Raw genomic sequence first — 12,370 nt, 5'->3', positions numbered from 1 at the left:
TTATTTTGGTATTCATGAAAAAAACTGACAGGTTTGTTTTTTCTTTTTGGTTTGTTTGTTTGTAATTAATTTGGAGTTTTCCACCATCTTTGTTTGATTTTACTTTTAAGTTTCAGTAATTTTTGAAATATGAAATTATACTTGTTTTTATCATAAGTTAGAACTGCCAAAAAAAATGGGGACTGGGGGGAAGAATTGACGGGTGGCTACCTTACTTGATAAATAAGGTTTAAGGTTTAAATGGTCTGACTGGGGAATTTTAGTGCATGTAACTAAAATGCATGTACATGTATGTATGTACAATGCTTGTAATTTTGTGTGCATACAAAGTTTACACTGTGCTTTGCTTTTTAACTTTTTTCCACTTAAATGTTTTATCTTAGAGATGGTTCCATGTCCATACATAGAAATCTGTCTTATTTTTTTTAAGAGCTGTGTGGTATTCTATTATACAGATGTATTATATAGACCAGTTTCTATTGATGGACATTTGGATTGTATCCAGCCTTCTGCAATTGTAAAACAAAGACATAATTATCTTTTAATATACACTGTTGTGCATATGTATGAGTTATATACATATGAATGAGTCGTATATGTATGAGTCAGACCACTCATATGGTAAAGGAAATAAACATCCTATTTTGTGGAGAGGGGAGCAGCTTAGCAGTCTGATGCAAAAGCAAGTATTTGAATGTTAAGTTATTGATTTCTAAGTTATAATCCAGTTGAAACATAAAACAAATACATGTAAAAATGTTTTAGGTTCATAAAATAATTACTACAATTCACAGGAAAATTGCTAGTTAGCTTTACTAAACTCTGTCATAGCTATTAAAATGAACACTTTTGATTTACATCTGTCATTGGTGATATGAAAAAGGAAGTGCAAACATTGTTACATTGTCTTAGAACAAAGTCAGCTTTTTGTAATTTGCTGTCCACCACAGCCTGTAAAGACTAAAGAAACCTAGCTGCTAAGTCACTTCAGTTGTGTCGGACTCTGTGTGACCCCATAGACGGCAGCCCACCAGGCTCCCCCATCCCTGGGATTCTCCAGGCAAGAACACTGGAGTGGGTTGCCATTTCCTTCTCCAATGCAGGAAAGAGGAAAGTGAAAAGTGAAAGTGAAGTCGCTCAGTCTTGTCCGACTCTAGCGACCCCATGCATGGACTGCAGCCCACCAGGCTCCTTGGGATTTTCCAGGCAAGAGTACTGGAGTGGGGTGCCATTGCTTTCTCCAAGAAACCTAGAAGGATGTGTAAATAAACATATTACTTTGTGTGTGTCTAGTAATAAATGCATCTTAAATCTTTGAACTACTTATCCATGTAAGACTGGAGAAAATTATTTTACTATTTCATAGTATTACCTAGAATAATGAATGAAGATTAACTTTGCAGATAAGAAATTTGTAAGCAAAACTGCAATTTCTTAAGCTCAAGAGAAACTTGTGCTGTATTATTATTCCATTTTACACAGTGCCTTGGTAACCTAGCCAAGGATTTTAGGTCTCCTAGTAGTTCTCGTCAGATCAGGAGCTGGAAGAATGAGACCTACTTTTGACCAAACATAGATCAGAAAGAACTGGTTTCAGCCGGTTAGTAGGAAATTTAGGGGGGTAGGCAGCAGCAGAATCTGTCTACAATCAACACGGAGCTTCAGCATATCTTCAGGTAACAAGAGGTTGAACATAGATTCTTTTCCAGTGATAAAAATCAAACAGTAAATTTAATGGGACAGACTATTTTTTTTTAAATATGCTTTTTTATTTTAGACATGTTTTCTCTTATCTCACAATGTCATTTATATAATTAGATTCAATAAATTTGCTTTTAACAAAATATACGCATTAAAGTGCATGGGATTTGATTTCCAAGAAAATATCAGGGTGGGAAAATGGAAGAAAAAATGGCCTTTGGTTTTTATGTGTTCCTTTCACTAGGGCTTCCCTGGTGGCTCAGAGGATCAAGTGTCTGCCTGCAATGCAGGAGACCCAGGTTCGATCCCTGGGTTGTGAAGATCCCCTGGAGAAGGAAATGGCAACCCACTCCAGTATTCTTGCCTGGAGAATCCCATGGACAGAGGAGCCTGGCGGGCTACAGTCCATGGGGTCGCAAAGAGTCGGACACTTTATTAAATAAATCTCTTTATTTAGGAAGTTGCTAAGTGGTGTCCAACTCTTCATGACCCCGTGGAATGCAGCATGCCAGGCTTTCCTGTCCTTCACTATCTCTTGGAGTTTGCTCAGACTCATGTTTGTTGAGTTGTTATTTAGAAAGTTGCTAAGTGGTGTCCAACTCTTCATGACCCCATGGAACGCAGCATGCCAGGCTTTCCTGTCCTTCACTATCTCTTGGAGTTTGCTCAGACTCATGTTTGTTGAGTCAGTGATGCAATCTATCTCATCCTCTGTCACCCTCTTCTTTTGCTTTCAACCTTACCCAGCATCAGGGTCTTTTTCAGTGAGTCGGCTCTTTGCATCAAGTGGCCAAGGTATTGGAGCTTCAGCGTCAGTCCTTCCAATGAATATTCAGGGTTGACTTCCTTTAGGATTGTCTGGTTTGATCTCCTTGCAGTCCAGGGGACTCTCAAGAGTCTTCTCCAGCACCACAATTTGAAAGCATCAATCCTTTGGCGCTCAGCCGTCTTTATGGTCCAACTCTCACATCCATCCATGACTACTGGAAAAATCATAGCTTTGACTATATGGACCTTTATTTTACTCTACAATGTCATTAATTATTCTTGAGCTTTTGTTTTCTTTTACAAGTTCTTCTAGCTACCTCTGCTATTTTTTGTAACTTATTTCCAAATGTCTTGTTATAATTACATAATATTGATATAATTCTGTGGTGAAGTTTGAGCTTTCCACTAATAGCATTCTGGTAGACCTTGGCTTCTCTAATATCTGCATTAGAGAAGAAACCAGAAAAAGATACTAAAGCCTTCTTGGCAATGAAGAAGTAGTAATTCCTAAGCATCCAAGAAAAAAGATCCAATAAAAAGGATCTAATAAGGAGCCACAGACCTGAAGGTTAATCCGGACACAGTACACCATACTCTGCTGGTTTTGCTACATTGAAGAAGTAGAGTATTCAGATTGACCGGTGATGTCTCACAGCCCTTCTTTTGATGTGAAAGCTGAAAAGTGTAGAAGTGATAAGAAAAAGTGACATGGAGAAAAGGTGCCACAGCAACCCTGATTATTGTTGCAGGCATGGTGGTTAATAGAAGAAGCAATCAGATCTGTAAGCAGCCCATACTCGTGCAGAGCAAGAGAGTCAGTGATAAAGAGACCAGCTCTGATCTCTGGACAGCCAGTAGTTCACCTGATACTCTTGAGTGTTTAGAGTATCTCTGTGGAGTGGATGTGGGGTGGCATTGCCCATAGATGGGGATTAGAGGAGGGATAAATAGCCACTAAACTAGAGCTTGAGGAATCGTATATGGGAGATACATAGACATGAAAGGAAGTAGAACATAAAAGATGGGTACAAACTGGTACCCATCTTTCAGGAGTTCCTTAGGGAACCACCCTGAAGACACATCAGTAGAAAAGTAAGTATTTTGTATGGACATAAAGTAACGGTTCAGTGAAAGCGGTGTTCTGTAAGATTTATATTTCGTCCATCATAAGGTGCTTCTTAGAATTATGACAAAATGTTCAATTATGTTTTCTAATATATCACCTGTTAAAATGGTTCTTTGAGTTGGACCTCTGTGATTCTTTTTAATCTTTTTTTATCTTCAGTTTTATAATGGAAAATTTGAGAAATTTTTCTTTTTACTCTTTTAAGATGTGGAGAATTATATGGAACATCATAGATTTGTGTTGTTTTTTTTTAAAAAAAAAGAATGTTAAAGGTTTAAAGGGCCAAACTTCAGGTGTCTGGAAATCTCTATGTAGATTTTCCCAGTACAGTCATCTTTCTTGTATTCTCTCCCTCTTCTGGATGGCATTTGTCCTCTCTAGGCTGTGTGTTACTTTTCAGCATGAGGATTTCCCATTGTGGTGTGGAGTGTATTGAATTTGGCAGCAGACGGTCTGTAACTAAGGACATCGTGTGTTTCTGTGGTCCAGGCCAACTTTCCTGTCTTAAGTATTTTCTTGGGGGCTGTAGTGTTCTGTGGTGAAAAGGCATGGGTAGTCGGTTCAACATTATGGACTTTTTGCTCCCCGTCAGAACCTGGGTAATTATTTTTGCCCTATTTAATATGAAAATACCCAGTTAGTGACTGTTGATTCTAATATGTTAACCGAAAATTTGGAGGCTCATTGTGAGTTGACATAGATTGGTCTTCCCAATGAAGCATTATGGTCCTCTTAAGGATATTTTGAGCTGTAGTTAGGAGCCTTTTGATATAACATTTTTTGGTGTTGATGCTTATGAAAGTGTTCTTTGATATGTATTTTCAGGGAATAAATGAGCTGATTTATAGCAGGGGAAAGTATGAGTCAGATTAGCTATCAATAGTTCCTCCTGCAGAAGAATAAGAATACTTAAGAGCATGCATTAATCAATATGCAGTCAAGTAGTGAACTTTATGTACACTGTAGATACAGTTTACTGGTATTAATTATTCAGATTTCCTGCAAAGTTATATAGATACATACTTGAGTTTTATGAGAATATGGTTATCTAAAGATTTATTGTCCACCATATTGCACAAACACCGAATTAGTTTACAAATAATATTGACCTACATCACTCAATTCCTATTCCTATCTCATTGAGTGATGCAGGTCAATATTTATAAATTAATCTCAAGTAACTTCTTTAAGTACTAAAGCTTTTTCCTTTTGTTTGCAGTTTAAATCTGTTGTAATTAAAAATTGTTTAAAACAGATATGCAGTCTGATTAATCTAAAAAATAATCAGGGTAAACTTGATATAATGGCAGTTAAAGTGGCAGGGATTAATTTTTTATGGGTAATATCAGCAATTCTGGTTTCCTGTTATCTCATAATTTCATATACTCAGAAGCCTCTGGAGCTCTGAGCAGAGGTGGATGATGGTAAACCAAGTTGTCATATTTTCCCAAATAGAAATTGTAATTGTTTTCCACTTATTGTTGGTATATTTCTTTTAATAAATCTAAAATTAGTCAAAAATTCTAAAAATAAACTAAGTTTGCTAAATTCTATCAGTGAACTTAACGCATTGTAGCTCCCCTACCTGTGATGGTATCTAACAGGATGACCTTTCATGTTCTTCCTCACCTCCTCTCATTTCCCCTTTTTGTTTTCAAAGAGAAACTGGTAATCTGGGTAGATTCAAGGCATCTTTGAGAGAGAATGTCTTGGGGAGCCCCAAGGAGCTGATGAAGTTGAGCGTGCCTTCCTTAGTGTATGCTGTGCAGAACAACATGGCTTTTCTAGCTCTGAGCAATCTGGATGCAGCAGTGTACCAGGTAGGTGGTAATCAAAAGTGCAGAATCTTTAAAAACGTTTTTATGGCGAAAGGATTTTTATTAACCCTTTATCTCACTATCAAATATTTTTCTCAGTTCTATTAATGATACCAGATATATATTTGTGTCAGAGTCTAATGTTAGCTGAGTTGATTAGTTCATTGTTTTGTTCTTAGGTGACGTACCAATTGAAGATTCCCTGCACTGCTCTATGTACTGTTTTAATGTTAAACCGGACGCTTAGCAAGTTACAGTGGATTTCAGTTTTTATGCTGTGTGGGGGAGTCATACTCGTACAGTGGAAACCAGCCCAAGCCACAAAAGTCGTGGTAAGAAACAAAATACTTAATGTAACTAAACTAGGAAACTTTTTAAAGTCTTATGCACTTCAGACAGTCACACTGATGCATGGAGCTTGATTATATTTCTTTGAGTGAAAATAACCTTTGCCAGACTTCCCTGGTGGCTCAGACAGTAAAGCATTTGCCTACAATGCGGAAGACCGGGATTTAATGCCTGGGTCGGGAAGATACTCTGGAGAAGGAAATGGCAACCCACTCCAGTACTCTTGCCTGGAAAATCCCATGGATGGAGGAGCCTGGTAGGCTACAGTCCATGGGATCGCAAAGAGTTGGACATGACTGAGTGATTTCACTTTCACTTTGAACCTTTGCCTTACATATATCCTTTTTTCTCCTCAGGAAAATGTTATTGTTAAGGAGAGGTATACTGGCGGCTTTTTTTTAAAGCGGAGAATATGCATAAAATACGTTAGAGATGGATGGTATCTTAAACTCAATATAATGCCCCTCCTTCATTTTATGGATAACAAAATTGAAGTAACTTCAAAGAGAGGAAGTAACTTATCCAAAGTTCCACAGTTAACAGCTAACCTGTGACTCAAATTGTGCAAACTTCCACACAGTGTATATGTTCAGAATTTCTAGGCCTCTTTTAGATGTTTTCTCAGAAATACCGGGCAAAGTTTTCTCCATCTAATTTTCATGTTCTCTTGCAGTCACAAAATATTTTGCTTTGTACATAACAACCACTGTCAACAATTGGGCTTAGAGAGGAGTAGTAGTGGTTTTCCTGATAATTGATAACTAAAATAGGGCAAAAGGCGCCTTCACGTCTTTTAGTCCAAGAGTTAAATATTAAGGTATATACCTGATTTTTTAAAAAAAGTATTATATGCTTTAATTGGTTGTTTTCCCAAAGAGTAGAAAGAAGAACCACAGTGGAGGATCTGAAGGCCAGGAGCTTCCTTCTGCATATTCTTCCCAAATGAGAGACCATGGGTTCTCCCATCCAAGTACTAACCAGGTCCCACCCTGCTTAGCCTCCAAGATCAGAGGAGTTCAGAGTGGTATGACCATAGGGGGCCCATGGTCTTTTAGGAGCAGAAGGCAGCTGGGGAGGTATACAGAGCTTGTGAAACTAGAAAAAGTCAGCTTTTTACGTACTTTCTGGCCTGGCTGAAGAATTTTTTTTCCTCAGAAACTGAGTTTGAAATTAAGTTTTTATTGTCTTTACATGATGTTTAAATGTGCTTATATTCTTGGTGACATTTCAAACACTGATCAAATATGTACTGCATTGTAACTCGGATGTACCATTGGAGAAATTATTTGGGAAATAATGCAAACACTTAAAAGTTAAATATGAACTTCCAGGACCACTTTACATGTTTAGCAAATGTCCACCTCACATAGGTAATGTGTATGAAAAGCTTAGTAGACTAAAGCAGAGAATTTGACTACTGGAGCACTCTAGAAAGTTCTTTCGTATCTTGAACAGAATGAAGCTTCCTGTAACTGCCTCTTGTTCCCTGCTCTCATCAGAGTAACTCAGATCCCTGCTAGCTCCACATGATGATCCTTGGAATGTCTGAGAACAGTGTCACAACCCTACCCTCTGTGTCTTTTTCTGTCCCACTATTGAGAGAACCTTGTTTCTTTCTATAATATGCCTTCTGGAGACTTTGTGATCCCTGGCTCGTGCCAGTGCTGCCTTGTATTTCTTTTCTAGATGCCTTTAGCCATTGTTTTTCCTCAGTATGTCCCCAAAGCTCATACCATCTCCAGATGTTGACTGAATAGTGTGAGTTGTGGTGGTGGTGGTTGGTGGTGGTTTAGTTGCTAAGTTGTGTCTGACTCTTGTGACCCCATGGACTGTAGTCTACCAGGCTCCTCTGTCCATGGGATTCTCCAGGCGACAATACTGGAGTGCGCTGCCACTTCCTTCTCCAGGGGATCTTCCTGAGCCAGGGATAGAACCCGAGTCTCCTGCATTGCAGGCAGATTCTTTACCAACTGAGCTGAGTTGTAGTTCGCTAATTACCTCTAGACTTGTTCAGTCAGCCTAAGGTTATATCAGGGTTTTTTTTTTTTTTGGTTGGAGGTGGCTATCCATTCTGTAACTGATTATATAACCACATGTAGCTGTTTCACACACACACACACACACACACACAGTTTTTCTCAGATGTGTTTTGTGCAGCAGGCTTCTAAACCAAAGTGCAAGATGTGTTTATATTTATTAAGCCTTATATTTATATTTATTAATATAAGCCTTTATATTAAGCCAGTTCAAGCCTCTGAGGACTTTCCAGTCCTTATTGGTTGTTAGCTTTTTCTTGAAATGTTATTATGCTTTCTGCAGATGCAACACATATGTCTTCTGGGTCTTCACTGAAAATTTTAGACAGGACAGGATCAGAGTTCTGTGGACATGCCTTTAGATCTCTCTTTGACTCTTTTTTGTCCTCTTGCTTAAGAAACATTTGTTATCTCTGACAGTTTTCATGAATCAGGAATTCAAGGGTGCCTGAGCTCTGGCTTCTTTTAGACATTCTGGCTTGAGGGGTCTCATAAGAGGTTGCAGTCAAGGTATCAGCCAGGGCTGCAGGCAGCTGAAGACTTGCCTAAGCTTGGAGGAGCTGTTTCTCTGGTGGCTCATTCATATGCCTGGCTGGTTGATAGTGGTTGTGGGTCTAGCTTGGTTTTATTCTGTTAATTAGCACTTTGCTATATGAGCATTCACTCAGCTATGAATAGAACTAGTTATCCTCACTCCATTTCTCTGTCTTAGTAACAAAAATACTATGCAAATCTGTCAGATTTCTTACTGAACATTATCTCTGTGGAATTCCCCTCATCACTTAACTAGGAATCCTTTCAGTAAGACAATTTGGTATGTCATCTTCTTATTGAAGCCACACTGTGTGTGTGTGATGACCATTAGACTTTTTAAGCTCTATAAGTCATCTGTTCTGTGATTTTGCTTGTATTCAGTAACAGCACTGCAGTCACACTAGTTATTAGCAATGTTCTAAGTGCTTTACACACATTAACTCACTTATGCTCACACCAATCATATGAGATGTGTGTATTTATTTCCATTTTCATATGAGGAAACTGATAGGGAAAGAAGCTTAGCAGTGGGTCCACAGTGACCTTGCTTGAGCCCAGGCAGTGTGGCTCTTGAGTCTGTGCTTTTGGTAAGTGTACTGGCCTGCCTTCAACTTCTCAAGCTGCTCTTGATAATTTCTGCAGCTTTTCCTCTGCTCTGCCTTTCTGAAAATCAGGACAGTATTTGCCCAATTCAGATTTTCTGGCATAGTTTCCATGCCCTAGTAATATTCACAGATATAGTGAACACTATCTTGACTTGCTACTGTTCTTAGTCAAGATGCTTCTCAATTTAGGTAGGTGTTTTTATGATAGCAAACCACACATCTTGGACTTAACTTTCCATTCATTCATTCATTTAAAATCATTATTCACAGAGAAAGTGGAAACTATATTTGGGTAACTCTTATTTTCTTGCTCTCTAATAGTATGTCATTTAGCCAAAGAAACACTTTTCTCTTTTAAAGGCCTTCTTCAAAGTATTTTTGCAAGCCTCCACTTATTCTGAGTTTTCAGTTTTTTTGATACTAAAATTCCTGGTTGTTTCCTCTTGGTTTTGTATACTGTAATTTTTTTTCTTAGTGTTCCTATAAAATGAGAATTCATTGAAGATACCCTTAACTAGTGACACCTGACTTGTTTACTATTCATGAGAATCTCATTCTTCTGAAACTCTTATCCTTCTTGAACCATCTTCCCACTAGCTATGGAATTTCTCAGTTTTATTTCTTGGAATTTTCATTTATTCAAGACTGGAGCTCAGGTCTCCTTAACTATGCTGTGTTTGGCTGTTGCTTATCCTCTTAAAACACTGCCCTTAAGTTTCCATGACTTCTACTTCATCGCCCAGTAGTTTATCAGTTAGAATTAAGTCTAGAGGAGCAGTCAGTGTCTATCACCATTTTTCCTAACTGTAGAGATTAAACTGGCAGAAAAGCCAAGAATTTGTCAGACATTATATTTAGTAGCTTGAGCTTTCTAGTGTCCTTCCATTATTTTTTCTCATCTCTATGCCAGTCTTATAGTTTATATTAGGAAAGCATCCATGTTAATCCATTGTAGTCTATAGCAGTGATCCTCAAAACAGTGTACATCAGAATTAACAGGAAGGTTAAACAGATTATGAGGGTGGAGGCTAACAGTTTATGATTCGGTAGGTCTGGGGAATGCCTGTCAGTTTTCATTTCTAACAGGTGATGCTGCTGCTGCTGCTGTTCCAGGGACCATACTTTCAGAATCATTAGTTCATAGTATCTTCTATTTCTCCTTTTATCTTCATGCAGATATCTTCTCTCTCAGGTCCTTAAAGTAATACTCTCCTTATATCAGGCTTATTTGTTTTGAACAAGGTATGTGCTTATCACGTGACAGTCATGTGTCTCAACCCTGTAGTTTCTGAGTGCTACCACTCAGATAACATTGATCTCTGAGAAGAGACTGATGAAAGCTCCTGAGGGTTAGTTTAGGAAAGAGGAAATAAAGTTGAAACAATAGGTTGGGGGTCCATATACCTGCATCTGTTAGCAAAGTATTATGACTATATATACATGTTAATCTCTTACATTAATTAACTATTTAAGAATCAGAGCTGTGTATCAGCTTCTTCTTTATTCATTTAGTATCTAAAATAGTGTATATGGAACATAAAAGTCATGCTATTAATATCTGATAAAAATTAAGTAAAGCTGGAAATCTTACAAGTCCTTTATCCCATAGGTGATAGGGAATAAAACAAGTCAAAGTGTCATCATTTCCATGATTGATCCTATAAGGGCTTGAGTTATGGTGGTGTCAGAAGTTAAAATTAAGTGGTGGCTGCTGCTTGCGTGCTAAATTGCTTCAGTCGTGTTTGACTCTTTGTGATCCCATGGACTGTAGTCCACCAGGCTTCTCTGTCTGTAGGATTCTCCTGGCAAGGATACTGGAGGGGTTGCCATGCCCTCCTCCAGATCTTCCCAACCCAGGGAGCGAACCCGTGTCTCTTGCCTTGGCAGGCAGGTTCTCTACCACTAGCACCGCCTGGGAAGGCCAACAGGTGGCTGACTATGCACAATTCTATGCCCAGGTGCCACTGTTATTAGGAAAAAGCCACACATGGTTATCGTTTATTGTGCCTGTGATTTGACCAATATGTTTTTAACTTAATACTTTTGTCTGTCCCTGGGATGGCATTTTGTTTGGTCCTGTCTTATTCTACAGAAAAGCTGTGTCTGATACACATACTTTCAGTAGAACTGTAAACAGATTTTTGTATTCATTTGTTTGGTCTCTTGGATGAGTTGTGTTTTTAGTCACTAAGAATAACTTTTAAAACATTACTATTGCAGGTGGAACAGAATCCACTGTTAGGATTTGGTGCTATAGCTGTTGCTGTATTGTGCTCAGGATTTGCAGGTAAATCATAAAAGCACCACTTTATTCAGTTGTCAGATTGTTTTTCGAGGAAGCATGTAGTAGTGTTTAACTCAGCTTAGATCTCAGTCCTTACTCATTTTTGCAGTTACCTAAGAATGTATTTGTCATCGTTGACTATTCCCAGTCCATCTAAGAACCCCAAAATAAATGAAAAAAGACCTCTGAAAATGGAATAAGTTAGCCATCAGAAAGCTCAAGTATTTCTATTTTTCTGGCACTGACCTCAGGCTAGATTCAGCTGCTTTAGGTTGCTAGTTACCAGCTTGCTATCTGTATTTCCCTCATACTCTCAATTTCTTTCTCTGCTTCAACAGATTAGGAATTATGGAGTAGGGAGGAAAGGGAGGTGGAAAATACCTCAGAAAACCTAGTACCCAGAATTAAGAGCCAAAAAGGGAGAGAAGAATCAAAACCACTAATATCAGATAAACATGGAGGTCTGGACTCACATGTGTAGGGAAAAGCAATCCCTCACTGAATCAAGAAGAGACAAAAGTATGAATGTTAAGTGCAATATAAGAAATGAGATGTTTTACAAATAGTTCCAATGGAGAAGAAACTGAAAGGGTATATTAGTTATAGCTATACATCTTTATTATTTATTTGTGCTATTTCAAGAGTTAAGACTATTTTTTTATTTTATAGTACTTTATTTTTGACTGGGAAAGTAATCTTTTTCTCTTTTCATCTAGTCATTTGATAAGAGGGGAAAATCTAAATTTAGGAATAAACTTAATGACAGCATTATGCTAGACTTTTATTCTTAAACAGCAAATCAGAAACAAAAATTGACTTACACTCGAAATAATATACTATTTGATTTTTAGCACTATTTTGAACAGTTAAAGTGTGTCCAACATTCTGTTTAGTTCAACCTCTCAGTACACAAGTGAGGAAACAGTAGGTGGTTTAATACCCCTCTATGCTTGGAGTAACTGAGAACTGAATAGTTGAATGGTTTTTCCAGATGAGGAAAATCAAAGTTAGAAACAGGAGTAGCCATTACGTTTGTTTCCATTCTCTGGCTCTTTCCAACATAGGTTCATCAAAGAAAAAAATCTTGGTTTTCATTTCATTTTAGTTGATGGGTACTCTAGTGGCAGAGTCTCTAGCGTTTGTAACGAAAC

The 12,370-nt window shown here is 37.9% G+C and overlaps 1 protein-coding gene across 1 annotated transcript in view; it reads left to right on the top strand.

Moving 5' to 3' along the window:
• The window catches only part of SLC35A1 (solute carrier family 35 member A1), a 31,445-nt gene that overhangs the window by 14,640 nt on the left and 4,435 nt on the right, over positions 1 to 12,370 (top strand). The window contains exons 3-5 of the mRNA XM_019967381.2: positions 5,256 to 5,415; positions 5,592 to 5,744; positions 11,156 to 11,222. Coding sequence (XP_019822940.2) covers positions 5,256 to 5,415; positions 5,592 to 5,744; positions 11,156 to 11,222 — 380 coding nt within the window. The remainder of the gene's footprint in view (positions 1 to 5,255; positions 5,416 to 5,591; positions 5,745 to 11,155; positions 11,223 to 12,370) is intronic.

This window comes from Bos indicus, chromosome 9 (genome assembly GCF_029378745.1).
Source record: "Bos indicus isolate NIAB-ARS_2022 breed Sahiwal x Tharparkar chromosome 9, NIAB-ARS_B.indTharparkar_mat_pri_1.0, whole genome shotgun sequence".
In the NCBI taxonomy this organism is placed as follows: Eukaryota; Metazoa; Chordata; class Mammalia; order Artiodactyla; family Bovidae; genus Bos; species Bos indicus.
This window is presented reverse-complemented; position numbering and strand designations above follow the sequence as displayed.